We start from the raw sequence: 16,702 nt of genomic DNA, 5'->3' as shown, positions 1-16,702 counted from the left end.
TTTACATGAGTGGCTAGGTGGTACAGTCAGTAGACCAAAGTGCAAATCTAGCCTCAGATATTTACTAGCTGTGTGATCCTGGGAAAGTCAATTAATTTCCCTCAGCCTTAGTTTCTTACTCTGTAGAATGGGGCGAATAAGAGCAACTACCTCCCAGAGTTACTATAAGGATAAAATTTAAAAATCTGCAAACCTTAAAGTGCTCTGCAAATGCTAGCTGCTATTATTTTTATCTTCATCATCATCAGTCCCCACCTTACTGTAATTCAGGCCCTCATTCCTTCTGATACATAATTCATGGTCCCATTTATGTGGCTATTCCCCTCAATGAACCCAAACAAAACCCATTCTTGTTCCCACCCATCCACATCCTCCTATGGTACTATTTTATTACAATGCCTCTTTAACTTTTCTCCCCCTCAGTCCTTCCTCTCCCAACCCAATTCACCTTACGCTGCCCTGACTCATTAATCATGCTAGTACAACCTTAAATAGTTCTAAGGGAATAATTCTCCAGCACAGACCTTAAAAGACTCCCCAGTACATATTAAATAAAGTTAAGAGACACTTTAGCCCAGCATTCAAGGTCCACAGTAACTAGCCATAAACCTACTTTCCCAGGCTTATCTCACCTATTACTTCTTTCCTCATTATGCAAAAACTAAGCAGCTGCCATCAAACCAAATATGTCTCATATTTTCCCAACTCAAATGTCTTTGAACATATTCACACTCATCACCTTCTCTCCACTCACATGGTTATCACCTCAGTTCAAGCCCTTATTTTCCACTACACCTACACTACTACAACAAGCTGCTAGGAGTCTTTCCCCTCTCCAATCCATGCACCACAGAACTTCCAAATAGTCTTTATATTAAAAAGTACAGGTGTGATGATGTCACTCTCATGCTCAAGAACCTTCAACAGCTCTCTATGACCTCTAAAATAAAAAACAAACTCCTTTGCTTGGCATTTAAAGCCCTTTACAATATGGGTCAAGCCTACATTTCAAGACTTAATTTGAATTCTTCCACTTTACTCATTCTATGTTCCAGTCAAATGGGCCCATTGGCCAGCCCATGAAATCTGCAATCCATCTTCCTACCTCTGTGCCTTTGCATGTAGGGTCTGGAGAAGTATTTCCTCCTCACTTCCATCTTTAAATCCCCCTATCTTCTTTCAATGCTCAGCTGATTTATGATCTCCTATGGGCAGACTGGTTATCAGTTCCCTCCCCTTGCTTAAATGATCATGTATCTCATTATTTGTTTATATGTTGCTCCTCCAAACTGAATATAAGCTCCAGGGTATTTGTGTTTTTGTATTCCAGACATCTAGCACAATGCCTTGAACACTTTAGGTGCTTAATAAATGCTTGTTGGATTGGACATTTGTTTCTCATGACTTGAGTGCTAACCTCAACTACCTGTTAAAATCTAACCATTCATTAAAATTCAGCTCAAGTGCCAGCTCTTTTATGAAGCATTCCCTGATTTACCCTAGGAAGAATTAAGTTTCTCCCTAATCTAGCCTCACAGAACTTTATGTCCCCTATGCACTTAAACATAAATTATACATACACACAGATTTAAAAAAATATATATATGATGACATATAATGTATATGTATAACACGTGTGTGTGTGTGTGTGTGTGTGTGTGTTAGATTATAACTTCTAAGAGAGCAAGGAGCATGTCTTATTTGCTTGAAAACAAGCAAATACTAATGACTGTTGAAGGAATACTTTGATGTTTTTAAGCCCTAGAGAATATGCAGACAGTGCAAGGTGAGTTGATGAGGATATAGTTGCCACTCTCTAAATTTAATCTATGTTTGTTCACCATAACCATAACTTTGTTTCTATCACAGTACTCTCTTGGGAATCAGTCATAAGTAATTTCTAGAAAAGTCAGAGGCAGCTATGTGGCTCAGTGGATAGAGCACTAGACCTGGAATCAGGAAGACCTGAGTTTAAATCAGGCCTCAGACACTAACTAGCTGTGTAACTCTGGGCAAGTCACTTAACCTCTGTTTGACTTAATCAACTGGAAAAGGAAATGGTACACTATTCCTACATCTTTGCCCAAGAAAACTCCATGGACAGTGTTGGTGTGCTATGGTCCATGGCATGAAGAGTCAGACACGAGTGAACAACAACAAATGTCATCAGATTCTCTCATCATACATACAACTTCAAGAGGCCACAATGCCTAGATATGGCTGAATTACAGTTTAAGGCCTTCAAAAGGACAATTCGGAAGGTAACACACTAGTGTGGATAATCCCCCTCGGGTACAGTGGAAAGAAAACAAGATTTAAAGGCAAAGGACATAGATATGACCTTAAGGAAGTTTTTTCCCTTCTGTGTTGAATAAGGGATGATTTCTAAAGTTCCTTCTGGTTCCAGAGATCTCTCATTTTTCACTTACCACATTATTTGATTCCTTAATCCAGCCCTTGTACATATGAACCTAGAGTTCCCAGTAATTACAGTTTAACAACTTGTATCTTGGTTATCCAACTGTCATCATCTGAGTTAGTGAACAAAGCAGCCAGGGTTTTTGGGCTACAGACATATTAAATAACAAGAGATGTGCGATGTGTGTTGTCTTGATAAGCATAAGGAGGAGCTGATTTATTTCTCAGCTGGGTGTGAAATATATTGATAAGACTGCTTTAATCATTTTACTTGAACTGGCTGGGGTTGAGAAAGGCAAACTAGGGCACTCTCAATACACTGTCTCAGGCTTCAAGGCCCAATTGCATAGCCAGCATTCTATAAACAAGTCAGTAAACTGGACACTTTCAAATTAGACTAGCTGGGCCTGGGGATCAAGTGCCTGGGGAGGAGGTGGCGGAGCTAATATATAGGCCTGATACAATATAGCTGCCCTTTGAATAGAACACCTCACAAAGGGGACCCCGTCTAAAAGCTAAATTCCACCTTTTCCCACAAGTTTGGTTTTTTTGGGTTTCTGTTTCTGTGTGTGTGTACGTGTGGGCTAGGTAATGGGGTTAAGTGACTTGCCCAGGGTCACACAGCTAGTAAGTGTTGTGTGTCTGAGGCTGGATTTGAACTCAGGTCCTCCTGACTCTAGGGCCAGTGCTCTATCCACTGGGCCACCTAGCTGCCCCTTCTCACAAGTTTTGCTGGGTTATCTTGGGTAGGTAAGTACCTTTACTTCTTCTGGGCCTCAATTTGACCTTCTGTTAAATAAGAGGGCTGAACTTGATTTCTGAGGTCCTTTTTCTCTATATTTGAAACGTTTTTTTGTTTGTTTTTTGCTAGGCAGTGGTTAAGTGACTTGCCCAGGGTCACACAGCTACTAACTGTCAAGTGTCTGAGACCATATTTGAACTCAGATCCTCCTGACTCCAGGCCTGGTGCTCTATCTACTGCACCACCTAGCTGCCCCTGAAAGGTACTTTTAACTTAACATTCCAAATCTCTAGCTCCTCACAATCCAGGAGGTCTCCCAGGACACACTCTGAAAGGTATTCCATCCAGCTCTACATCTTCTGAGGTCCAAAGCTGACAGTTCCTTGCCTGTCAATTGTCCTCCCAGACTTTCCTCAATTCTCCTTCGTATTTCCCTGTATCAGAAAGAGCATGATAGGTTCATGGACTCAACCTCTGAGCTGAAAGGACCCTCCAAGGGCATGTGATCCACTCTGTCACTCAGTACAGGAAGGCCCTCTACAGCATTCCTCGTGGGCTACCATCCAGATCCTGTTTGAATACTTCTGCTATCTGGGTGATGGGAACTTAGTCACTTACAGCGTGACCCCAGCTGACCAAATGTCCACTTTAAAGCCTGAAAAAGTGTCTAAGCCATTGGCTATTTCTGGTGGCTGGAATGCTGGTGACCCTTGGCTCGTTCTGCACGTATCATCTTCTGCAAAAGGATGCAATGCCTACATGGGAAAATAGCAAAAAAAAAAAAAAAGAAAGAAGAAGAAGAAATCAGCTCCTCATAAATTAACATGGCTCTGCCATACCACATTTACAACTGTAATAGGAAAGGTGCCACTTTCTATAAGGACAGGTCTGAAGGCAACAAGTCAAACACACGCACACGCGCACACACACACACACACTCTCTCTCTCTCTCTCTCTCTCTCTCTCTCTCTCTCTCTCTCTCTCTCTCTCTCTCTTACCTCTGCTACTCCTAAGTCAGATATTTTTAATGTCCCATTGGTTGTAAGTAGCAGGTTCCCTGGTTTTATATCTTTGTGGACAATTCCTTGGCTATGTAAGTATTCTAACCCATCTATAAGCTGGCAAAAGTACCTGCAGAGAATGCAAAGCACAGAAGAATACAAGGGCATCAGAGAAATGAAGTACATTCATATCAAGGTTAAACAGACCCATCTGGCCCCTCAAGCGTACACACTTGCATTGAACAAGAGTTAACGAAAACTGGGGCTCCAACCCTGGCTTTGATGCTGATTAGCTGGGCCACCTTCAGAGAGCAAATGCTCATGTCTTAGATTTTGGACTGGGAGTTAAGAGACTTGGGTTTTAGTCCTCCTTCTGCAACTAACTCTCCGTGTGACATTAGGTGAGTCCCTCAGTTTCTTCATCTGTAAAATGAAGGGCTTGGACTGAAGGAACTTTAACGTTTCTTCCAGTTCCAAATTCTACAAATCTATGCGCTTCCTCTGAACAATGGGGTTGATTCTGATGATCTGGCAAATCCTTCCCAGCTCTGATGTTCTATGCCCTACAGTCTTTTCTAGTGCCCACAGTCTATTTTTGAAAGTCCTTTCCACCTGATGACTATAAAATGAGTGGTGGTAGTAGTAGGGCTAATGGAACTTCTTTGCTCAATTAAAAAAAATTAATGGTACAAACTCATTTTGCCAGTTTCTACTTTGGCCCTGGTAAGTACCAAGGAAAAGAAAATCTTCTAAATATCTAAGCACCTCCATTCCCCCCTCTCCTATGCCAAATATGCTTAAGGGATTCTGTCTAACTTCAAGCCCCACGGCTGAGTTACTATCTTCTCCCTGTTTAATTTAGGGACACTAGAAAGATACCTGACAATGAGTGAGTGAATGAGTGTGGTCACTCCGGGTTCTAAGGAAAGACAATAAATCAAGTAAGGTTGTAGTAAAGAACAAAAAAGGGCTGTATTGAATGAAATTGGCCTAGGTTCTATGGCTGAGAATTTGTTGGGAATGCAAATCCCATTGCTGGCCATTTTCTCCTTGGGTATTCTAATTTTGTAGAGGTCAAAGCTTTCTCCATAGCTCAGAGAGTCTCTAAGTTCAAGGACTTCACTGGCAAAGCCTAAGGCCACAATTCCCCCATCAAGGGGCTTTGAAGAAGCTCAGGTAGCTCTAGTCCAGCTTCCCACAGTGAATCACAGCAAATTCCCTAGAAAGTTCACCAAATCTTTGTCAGAGGAAGAGGGTTTCAGGAAGAGGCCAGTATTGGGAATGCTGCTGTAAACTAGAGAACAGGAGGCATTCCTGGAGAGCAGGCTAGTGCTAATCCTACATCACCCATCAACTTTTTGAACAAAGATGAAAATGGGTAGGAATGGTCATGTTAAAGGCTGCATTTGCTTCAAATCTTTCAGGACTTCATGTACTAGAGTCAGAATACTGGAAGAAGGGGGCAGCTAGGTGGTGCAGTGGGTAGTGCTCCAGCCTTGGAGTCAGGAGGACCTGAGTTCAAATTCGGCCTCAGACACATAACACTTAACTAGCTGTGTGACCCTGGGCAAGTCACTTAACCTCATTGCCTAACCAAAACTAAAACCAAACCAAACAAAAAAAGAATACTGGAAGAAGGCTTTGTTGATAGCCCCAGGAAATGTAGAAGTGGGACTACAAGTCAACAGGCTTCTGTTTCCCAGCAGGAGAAAAGAGAGTTTCTTCTTTCTTTTAACATTTCCCCTACAACAACTGCCCTTTCTCCCTGGCACGTGCCTATGATCACTTTTCTTTGCTTTTACACAAAATTAAAGGAAGCTGGTGCTTTCCTCCTTCAAAATGCTCTGCCAAAGGCTAAGGATACCAAGGATCAAGGTTACAGAAGGCTGGTAGGAGGAAAAGTGCACACATGTGGACAATCCATCAGGCTCTAGAGCAAAGTTGGGGGGAGCAAAGGGACTGTATGTGCTATATAATCTTTCGTTCAAGTTTAATTCTTCTGGTGCCTCCCCTCCAGTCAAAAGGTCAGCATTTCATCAGCAAGACTCTTAAATCTCTAAGAGCTCCTGCCTGAGCTGAAGGTCTTGATGGGAAGAGTTTCCTTTTATCCTAGATTACTACAGCTACATGAAGAAACATCAGAGAAGGAAAGTGCCATTCGGTGTTAGGATGAAGTTTTTCTTTGCCCTACCAGGAAAGGATAGTACATGGAGTGAACTTGGTGGGGGAGGGAGCTTCACAATAAGCCAACAATTTCTAACCCTGCCTCCTGACAGGGACATATATGGTCAAGAGTAGAACATCTGAAATCATGTCGTATAGCTATTTTATAGATGTGGAAACTGAGGCTTAGTTGACTTGCCTAAGACAGCTATTTGGTGGCAGAGCTAGGACTCACATTTGGGTCCTTTGACTCTAAGTATTCCACAATCCTAGTGCTCTTTCTACTATATCACATAAAAAGCAACAGACCCAGGATTCCAGAACAGACACAAGTAGAGGCTTCGGGAGAATCTACAGTAATGGGATTAAAACCTTGGATCCTAAGACTTCACTACTTACAAAACCATGGAAAATGTACTCAAAGTCCCTGCCGATACGCATAAAGAGTTAAATGACACTGACAAGGAATATATATTTTATATATTTGGAGCCGTGGTCCCAGGACAGTGATGTAGAGATGGTCTTGCTCGAAGTAACTCCCTCTCCCTACTAAGTATAGACAGATCAGGATGTGCTTCTTGGGAATTTGGTCTTCAAGAAGCCTCGCTGACATATGCCAAAGTCAAGCTAATTCAGGAAAATGCTATCAATTGAAGGTATGGAGGAGGGAGGTGACAGAGTGACTTACCCGTGAGCCTGAAAGACTGGAAATCTCTTCTCTGGAACGCTGTCCAGCATCTCCTGCATTCCACACACACAGTACTCCATCACCATATACGTGGGGACATGGTTAAAGAAAACAAAGGGGCAAAGATCAAACCAACCCCAGGCAGTTTGTGACTGGTACAAACCCTAGGCTGTAAGCAGCCGGAGGGGATGGTGGTATATTTCAACTGCAAGGACTCCTAAGGGGCACCAAATTTTTGTTCTTTCACCAGTCTCTTAGAAATCCTTATTCTAATTTCTTTAATCCAATTAAAGAAAACATTAAGTGTTCCCTTCCACTACAGCTTCTTCCAAGGATCCCTCCCTGCCAAGTAATGGTCTCTTCTCTCATGTATCTTCAAGTGATTTAAGTCTCTCCAACACTGAAACCTTTCCTTAACCTCCTCAACCCATCCAGCTACTGTACCAGTAGCTCCCCTTCACTGCTAAGCTTGAGAAAGCTGTTCAATATCCAATACCTCCACGTCCTCTCTACTGAATGTCTCAACCACATGTAATTATCTACATATGCAGTCTAATGAATCTGCTCCAAGGTCACCAGTGAGCTCCTAAGCGCCAAACCCAATCAACCAACATTTACTAAGTGCTTATTATGTGAACTGTGCTAAGTGCTGGGGACATAAAAACCAAAACCTGGTATCTTTTTTTGGCATTATCTCTGCAATTTCTGATTACTCCCTCCTACTAGATACTTTCTTCTTTCTTGAACTTAAGAGTCATTTCTGTCCCTTTCATTTGCTTCTCATCTTCTTCTCAACCCTTTAATGTTGGTATTCTCTAAAGAATTCGCCCTTGGTGCCTTTATCTCTATATACTGTCCCCCTCTGCCAAATTAGACGCCAATGCCTCACTGCAATGGTATAGAAATTAGGATTTCTCTACCGTACTAGAAACTCTTCCATAGACTGTCTGCTTTGCAAAAAGAAGACTAGTTAAGTCCAGAGAGGCTTATCACCAATAAGGTGGTCACTTGGGGATGAATTCTTTAGACATTGCAACCTGTGGAAGAAAGAAAAATACAAAGTTCTATGCAAGCCATTTCTGCTTCTGCAGTGACAGTAACAGGAAGGAGAACCAGGGTGGTTTTTTTAAAGAGTTTTTTTCTAATATTTTTAGAAATAGTAATACTACAGAAGGAACTGAATTATGTCAATTTTGACGTTCTCTCTATAAAAGAAATAAGACAAAAGGAAGTTCACAGAGCTAAATGGAAACATGTTTTCCGATACTCCTTGAAAAACAGTTAGTTTTATGGTGCCTACGAAGGCAATAAAAATGTCACTTTTTTTTTTTGTGAGGCAATTGGGGTTAAGTCACTTGCCCAGGGTCACAGAGGTAGTAAGTGTCAAGTGTTTGAGGGCACATTTGAACTCAGGTCCTCCTGACTACAAGGCTGGAGCTCTATCCACTGCGCCACCTAGCTGCCTCTAGAAATTTCACTTTACCAGACATCGGGTCATCTTGTCTTGTCATACTCAGAAGCATTTGCAAAAAGTTCAATATCTGTTGCAGAGGATGAACAAGTAAAGAAATTCTACAAAGAACCTGATAAGTCCCCAGAAGCTAAATTAACATAATTTTACATGTGACTTCAATGTAAAGTTGGACAAAGGAAAGCAAAATTAAGTTGGAAACTATGGATCAGGAATAAGAAACTAAGTTTGAAAGCTTGTTGATCACACAGAAACCTGCTATCTCTATGTCATGAATACTCTCTTCAAGAAAAGTATTTAGGGGCAATGCATATATGGTAAACAGCAAACAACTTTTAGAATTAAAATGGATTTAAATTTTAAGATAAAAAACAATTCCTTTACTCATCCGGAAGTCATTCCTGAATCATTTATCTATGTACAATCAGACCACTGACTAACCTTGTTAGAGAAAATGTCAAAATGAAAAACAGAGCTGGAATTTCCTAAAAGGGGGCTGCAGGGCGGCCCACAGCTCCAGTGGACCTATGATTTCCCCAATTGCGCTGTTTGCTACAATGATGCAGATGACAACACACCTGCCCATCCTATGTGACTCTTGTCCACCTCTTCGTGTTCAGCATGGCAGAGCCATCCAACCTGCTGGGACATTCCTCATTTTCTACGAACGCTGTGAAAACACCCATCATCTCTGTTGATCACACAGCTTACTCACACACCCACCTTACACCTCTCCATTTCCCTCCAAGTGAAAAAGAAAATTCATACTACTAAGAGGAAAATAGAGAGGCACACACTGTGTTTAAATTGGCTGTAATGCATGCCAAAGAAGAAGCTATTAAAGAGAACTGATGGAAAAGATGTCAGAAAGATACGATAGACATGAACGCTATGGGGATCACATGACAAAAGTACGAGATAGATAGTGGATAGCCCGTGTACTCTCTGGGGTTATTAAAGGAAATTGTGAACGCCAAAGGCAATCCAGCCCATTACCCTCCTCGGTTTAATTGCAGGCCTGACTTATGGTCTAGTTACACTATCTCAGGAATACATACCAATAAATGAAGTTTACAGATTTTCCATCTATGTGGTTTTTCCTGTGTACATGGTTAAGCCAAACTCCTGAGTTATTATTAAGTCTCCCCATGGCTTAATTCAATCAACAAGGTGTCACCTACAGAGAAGAGTTCTGGAAGACCTCACTATCCACGGGGAATCCCTCTTTAACTTGGATTCCATGCTGGATCTCCTCTGTGATAGTGTCAAAAAGACTTTTGACTGTTCATATATTACCTCCCTACCTTAATCCTCCCTTGATATTAATGTTCAGAGAGCTGCCAAATAACATTATCTGTCCTAGCTATACCTGGTTAAAATGGTGTTTTGTTCTACTCAATCAAATGCTTATTTACAATCAATAAATAAAAAAGCACAATGAAATCTTGTATTTCCTATATCTTTCAGTTGACTGTTTAATGATAAATACGTGGCCTAGTGGGGACTATTGTTTCTGAAAGCCTGTTTCCTACATATCCTCTCCAGGAACGTCCTTGATATGTTTAGAGACTGTCCTCACAAAAATTTTACAAAGGTGAAATACCATGCGTGTGAGTGGTAAGTGATGTTCTTTAGGCCGCCATTCTTTGTTATTAACAGGGTGCCAGATTTTTTCCATGCCTTTGTTATCTTTTCCTTGTGAATTGATCCCTTGATGTCCTTACAACTGCATCTCCTCCATAAACATATCTAGGACTGTGATGTTTGAGTCTACGTCCTTATTATCCTTAATGGTGAAAACAGTGGTTTCTAACAATCTTTGTACAACTTTCCAACTTTCTTCTCTTTGTTATCCCTCTATTTTCATCCGGAAATTCCATTATAACAACTCTGCTCAGTCAGATCTCTCACCAAACTTGCTTTAAAATGATTTACCTTCCACTGCTTCTATTTCATGAGGAGATTTTGCTCATCATCTTACATCTCCTTTCCCCATAAGAGTTTACAAACATGTTTATAGATCAATCAAAAGACTGCTAAGAAAACCTTAGGTTTGTTTACTCTCCTCATTATGGCAACTAATTTACATAAGTTAAAATTCACTGATCAATAACTTATTTAAATAGGTCAGCCCAGATGAACAACTGCATGCAATAATTATTTTTCATTTTTATTATGTCTCCTAGCCCTGTACTAATTTTGATCTCTGCTTTAAAAAGTCAATAGTCTGACTACAGGCAGCTGATTCAGGAATGACTACCAAATGAGTAACAGGTAGTTTTCTGTCCATTAGAATAAAATCAGTTTCACTTTTTGTGATACTGACTGATGCTCACTATGTTCATCACCTTCTGAATCTTGAAAATATAAATCACGAAAGTATGCATGACTTGGAGGAATGGAGCTATTACAAATCTTTGGCCTCCCTCAATCCTTATTCCTCATCTATGTTTTCTAATATACTTCTCATCATCTTTTCCTATGCCCACCTTTGTACTGAAGTCACAGAGTAGCAAACTTTATTTTTATCTGGAAGGTCTCATCATATTCTTCATTAAAGTTTCTTTACCTCTACAAAAAACGTGGCCACATAAGTTCAAATATTTTCACAATGATCTTTTTGCAAATACTTATCACAAGCACAAGACAAGATGATAAAATGTCTGATGAAAGGATGTTTCCTATTGTCTTTACAGACGTGATATGGAGGCAGCTAGTGGTACAGTGGATAGAGCACTGGGCCTGGAATCAGGAAGACCAGAGTTTAAATCTAATCTCAGATACTTACTAGCTGTGTGACCCTGAGCAAGTCACTTAAACTGTTTGCTTCATTTCCTCTAATGTAAAATGGGAATAATAACAGCACCTAATATTTGTAAAGTGCTTAGCAAAATGCCTAGCACATAGCCTGCTATATAAATGCCTCTCCTGTTCCCCACTAAGAAACTAACTCAGCCAACTTCTTTACCTCTCCCAGAGAAAACTTGTGAACCAGCCTTTTATTTAAATAACATTTCCTTCTTTCTTCTGTTTATGGTGAGAATGTCAAGATTGTAATGAATCAGTTCCTCTGGCAGCATGTCTACTCAGTGGTCCCTGGACAGGAATCTCACGTTTCAGAGTGAACTGAGAACTGATTCTTAGAGCTAATTTTAAGATTACAGTATTAACTCAACTGTTAACTCTTAAGCGCTAAGGTTATTAACTGTCTTTAAAAATTTAGAGATTTTAGCACTTTTTAATACCTTTCTCACCACTTCCTCACTGTCACTGCAGAAGCGGAGTTCGACATCCTAAGACTGAAAGCCACTTTGTATTAGTCTTTGTTTCATGGGTTGCCATGGCCAAAGGATTCATCACCAAGTAGCAACTGTACTGGTGAAAAAGGGCATGCAATTATACTAATTTCGACTTGACCTATTTTAAAATATCATTGATGCTAAAAAACAAGAAAAGGATATAGGAAAGCATCAATTAAAATAATTTCTTACAGAAGTTTAACTGATCAAAATCAGCTGTGATAATGAGGAGACTCAAAGAGCTGAGAAACTACCTTGGCCAGAAATCACCTTATTTCTTTTATCAAGTGAGAGATGACAATCAAGAGCAACGCTAGTTTGGAATATAAAATCACTTACAAAATCTTACTGGAGAATTGTGGAAGATTATAAGCTGTAATGCCTCACAAAACACTAAAGATGATGAAGGAAAAACAAATTTAAAGAAAGCATGGCAAGAGACCTAAATAAGCAGTCATTCTAAGGGCATTTAAGGATGAAACTAGGGAGGATGAAAAAAGGGAAAGATCTGCAAGATTTTTAAAACACACTATGTTATAAAATGGTCTTTTTACCAAGAAGGACAGGACCACCACGTTTGGACTGTAACATTACAGGACTATATGAATAATGGAAATAATAATGAATAAAACAAACATGTGGAAAGCAGCTAAATTAGACCACATATACACAGAGAAAGTCCATTCTGGGCATCACACAACTTTGAAGGCACCAAGGAATCAATTCACAAGGTACATTAAAATTAAAGAGGAATAAGTAGCAAAAAAACCAATCAACCAAAAAACTGACTTAAACATTTTTTTTTTAATGGGGTGAGTGGGAGGAGGGTTGACAGGAAAGACCAATGGCTCAGGACCCTTTTGCCTACTTTCCCAGCTATACAAAATTTTCATGAGACTAATCTATCATGCAGGGAGGTCATCCAGAGAGGAACGGGTAGGGTTTTACAAGTGATATTCCTTAGAAGACAATACCTTTACAATGATATAACTGACTTGATAACTATGGAAAATACATGATCCCCTTTGTGCTTACTGCTTTGTGGGTTGTTTTGTTCATTTGTTTGAAGCATCTTAACTTAAGAAAAGGCTCTTGTCCAACAAGGTTTCTCCCACGAACATAAAAAAATTAAAAAAAAAAAGTAAAATATTTTGATGGATGTAATAGAAATAATTTTGTTGGCTAACACTCTGGTAGGATCAAGCACAGCATAGGAGGGGAATATATGCTCACCAGAGCTGTGTGACTGCCTCATGGGGTTGATTCATGACAGAGCATCCAAGCTGAAGAGGGTCCCCACTATGTGTGAAGTTCTTCCAAATGCACCTCTTTGCAGATGGCATTTTACTAATTGCATCAAACCCAGAACATTGCAAAGATTCCTAAACAAGATTCCTAATCATTCAGGAGTGTTTGCTTTATCTATCTACACCAGGAAAATCAAAAACAAAAACAAACCAGTGACTGAAGGATGCCTATTGCTCAGATTTAAGACATGCCAGTGGGTGGACAAATTAACAGATTCCTGGGACAGATACTACAAACAGCTAAGAACCTGAGCCCACAAATGCACAGGAAAAGAAAAGTATGGTGGACTGCCTTTGGTTAAGCACAGTTCTTTCAACAACCATAAGCTTCAACATGAAACAAAGACCCATAGTTTTAATACTCATTTTTTTTGCTGATGACAGCTGTAAATCATAGAATACTATAGTCCAGTGGCATTCAAAGTATGGCTCAGGGAACCCTGGAGACTCCTTTTGTAGGCCTTTTGGGGGCCTACAAAGTCAAAAACATTTTCATAACAATACTAAGGTGTTTTAATTTTTAGTTTAGAAAATCAGTTGATAGGACCCATATTAACAAAAAGAGACTTTTATGAAGGTCAGGCCAGATCATATCATTCCCCTCAATAAACACCTGTAGGATAAAGTATAAACTCCTTTGGCATTTGAAGTCCTTTATGACCTGGCTCCAATGTACTTTTCCAGTCTAATTTCACATTCAAGTTTGACTGCAATATAGCATATGAAGGAGAGTGGTGTATAACAAACCTAGAAAGGTAGGCTGGAGGCAGGCTGTGAAGGGCATGGAGAAAATTATTTTTCTTTGTCAAAAGTGTGGCTTCAATTTGCAGAGGGGAGACATATAGCATCAATAAAGCATATGGAAACAAAGAAGAGTGATCAAAGGGAGAGAAAAAACTAAATTTGAGTCAATTATAATTTTTTAAAAATAAAATGTTGTGCCCCAAACTGAACCCCGTACTCCAAATCGGGTCTGACCATGACAAGCAGAAGACAGTGTTCTAGACCAAAGAGAGCATATGCTTCTTTTGGCTGCCATGCCGAAAAAAGCACACATTCCTTCTATTTGAATTCAGCACAGGTGAGGACTCAGGGAGCCAAAAACAGTCAGCTTCAAGGAGAGGATAACACAGGAAAAGTCAAAGATCAGAACTGTTTTCCTTGGGTCAAAACTAAAATACAGACAGTCCCAATTTTTTCCTTGTACAGAAAATCAACTGTCAGCAGCTCCAAGCAGGAAAGGCACATGTCTTTACAAAGGTCCTGTTTGAAAAATCTGGGAAGACTTACATGAACTCATGCAAAGTGAAGTGAGTACCCTAGTAACAGTGATATTGTATACTGATCACCTAAGAATGACTTAGCTATTCTCAGAGATACAATGATCCAAGACAATTCCAAAGGATTTATGATAAAAAAAAAATACTATCCACCTTCAAAGAACTGATGGAGTCTGAATGAAGATCAAAAAAACTTTTAAAGTTTTCTTTATTTTTTTCCCTGGGTTTTGGGGGGTTTTTTTGGTCTGTTTTCTTTTGCAACATGGATAATATGCAAATATGTTGTGCATGACTACACACATATAATTTTTAGCAAATTGACTGTCTTTTCAAGGAGGGGTTGGGGAGGGAGGGAAGGAGAGAATTTAGAATTAGAAATTTCAGAAAACAAAAAACAAAGGTCCTGTTTCCTTTTTTATTAAAGATTTCAGGCTTTAGACCCATATCCTAGCAACATGCCAGATCAGAATTATGTAATACAGCTCAGGATGCCTTGAAGGTAGCACACCTGCCAAAAACTGCCTCATAGTCATCAAGCAAGAAGCAACATCCCCTGTGCCCAAGCCTCCCTTGTCACTAGGAAATGTCTACTGACAAGACATACAAAACACTACAACTTTCTTTGCATTAAAACTTTCTTATGAGAATTATCCACATGAAGGCTATATGCCAGATGACATTTTCCTCTCAGCTCAGAACTTCAGTGTTCCTTTTGCTCTTAGGATCGAGATAAATGGTATTCAAACATGAAATTCACAGGTAGTTACATTTCAGAGATATGAAAGTAGAAGGAATCTCAGACTATCTAATTCAACTCACTCACTTTAAAGATAAAGAAACTCTGGTGTGATCAAAGGACCAGGAAGTAGGAGCATCAGGATTTGAGCCCCAATCCTCCCAATCCAAGATTGTTCCCTAGGCCTAGAATGTCCTCCCCCATTCCCCCTTTTCTTGATGAACTCCTATCTGTCCTTTAAGGCTCGCCCCAAAGCTAGGGAGAGAGACTCCTGTTCAGGTCACATCTGGAGTCCCCCAGGGCCAAGACCAGTGCTCTGTCCAAAACAGGGGTACGCTGAAGTGAACTGAATGAATGGCCTGCAGTAACCTCCCAGAGGGTCAGTGAGCCTGGACACTGGTTGGGAATGAACACAGAGGATAAAACCATTGTATGGAAGTCATCATTATCAAGACAGAACAGATACAGATTATTTAAAAAAACAAAACCAGGCTGTGCCTAAGGCAAACCAGCTGTCTTGCTGGTATGAAGTTTCTTCATCAGGATCATGCTACAAGTTTTAGATGTCCCAGACAAACTGACACCAGGAAGTAGAAAAGAACTCCTTAACTAACTGACCTTCCTCCAGTCTTTCTCCTCTCCATTCCACTCTTGACACAGTCAGAAAATAATCTCCCTCAGGGGTAAGTACGTATCACACCGATGCTCAAAAGTCCATTGTGGCTCCCCATTGCCCACAAAATAAAATACAAACTCCCAGCGCAGCATTCAAGGAAACCTCCGTAACTCATCCCTGACTTAACTTTCTAGTCTTAACTTACACTCATCACCTTCATGCTAAACCCAAGTATTAGGACCCCCAGCCAACCCCACTGCAATGCTCACCAGCTTTTGTGCATTCAGGCATGCTATTCTCTAGATCCAGAATGGATGGCATCACTTCATAAATGCTTACTCATTCATTTAGTCATTAAGCACTTACTCTTCACTTTATAAATCTGGTTAAAACCCTTCTCTCTTCACCAACAAGTCTGGTGCTACCTCTTACGTGAAATCTTCTCTGATCTCCCCAGGAAAAGAGACCTTCTCTCCCACCCCCGACCACTTCATTTTGCTGGACCACTCTGTAAGACTCTTTCCTTTCCTCTATCACATTTTGGCTTATATTACACTTATATGTGTATGCACCATGTTACTCCTAAGAGACTGTAGGCTCCTTAAGACAAAGACTGCCATTTTTCATCTTTATATTTTTTCAGGTCATCTTTACATTTTTCAAATATCAAGCATAGAACCTAGCATAGAGTTAAGTAAGAAATGTGTGCTGAACTGAATCAGGCAGACAATCAATAAAGCAGATTCTAAAGGGACATACAAACTCAGGGACTCTATCCAAGTCAAGTAAGAAAGGAAAATATACAACCAGGACATCTGAAAAAGAGGAGTGTAGTTTCAGGCACAGTGGTAGAGACAGGTCAAGTTATGAAATGGACTATTTTGTTTAGGGGTCTACACCTACTAGGATGGGAAATTATCTTTGGGAGAAGGATATTGCTGATAAAATCTAGCATCATGGCCGCCCAGGGAGCTTTTAGTG

General features: G+C 40.2%; 1 protein-coding gene across 5 annotated transcripts in view; it reads right to left on the bottom strand.

Annotated features, from left to right (window-relative positions):
• The window catches only part of STK11 (serine/threonine kinase 11), a 189,654-nt gene that overhangs the window by 87,507 nt on the left and 85,445 nt on the right, over nucleotides 1-16,702 (bottom strand). For all 5 annotated transcript variants that reach the window (XM_021009112.2, XM_021009115.2, XM_021009114.2 and 2 more), the window contains 3 exons: nucleotides 7,013-7,102; nucleotides 4,159-4,291; nucleotides 3,779-3,915 (listed from right to left, as the gene is read on the bottom strand). In XM_021009112.2, coding sequence (XP_020864771.1) covers nucleotides 3,779-3,915; nucleotides 4,159-4,291; nucleotides 7,013-7,102 — 360 coding nt within the window. The remainder of the gene's footprint in view (nucleotides 1-3,778; nucleotides 3,916-4,158; nucleotides 4,292-7,012; nucleotides 7,103-16,702) is intronic.

This window comes from Phascolarctos cinereus, unplaced genomic scaffold, assembly GCF_003287225.1.
Source record: "Phascolarctos cinereus isolate Bilbo 61053 unplaced genomic scaffold, phaCin_HiC Scaffold_4;HRSCAF=312, whole genome shotgun sequence".
NCBI lineage: Eukaryota > Metazoa > Chordata > Mammalia > Diprotodontia > Phascolarctidae > Phascolarctos > Phascolarctos cinereus.
The sequence above is the reverse complement of the archived record's forward strand: the minus strand, read 5'-3'. Positions and strand labels throughout refer to the sequence as shown.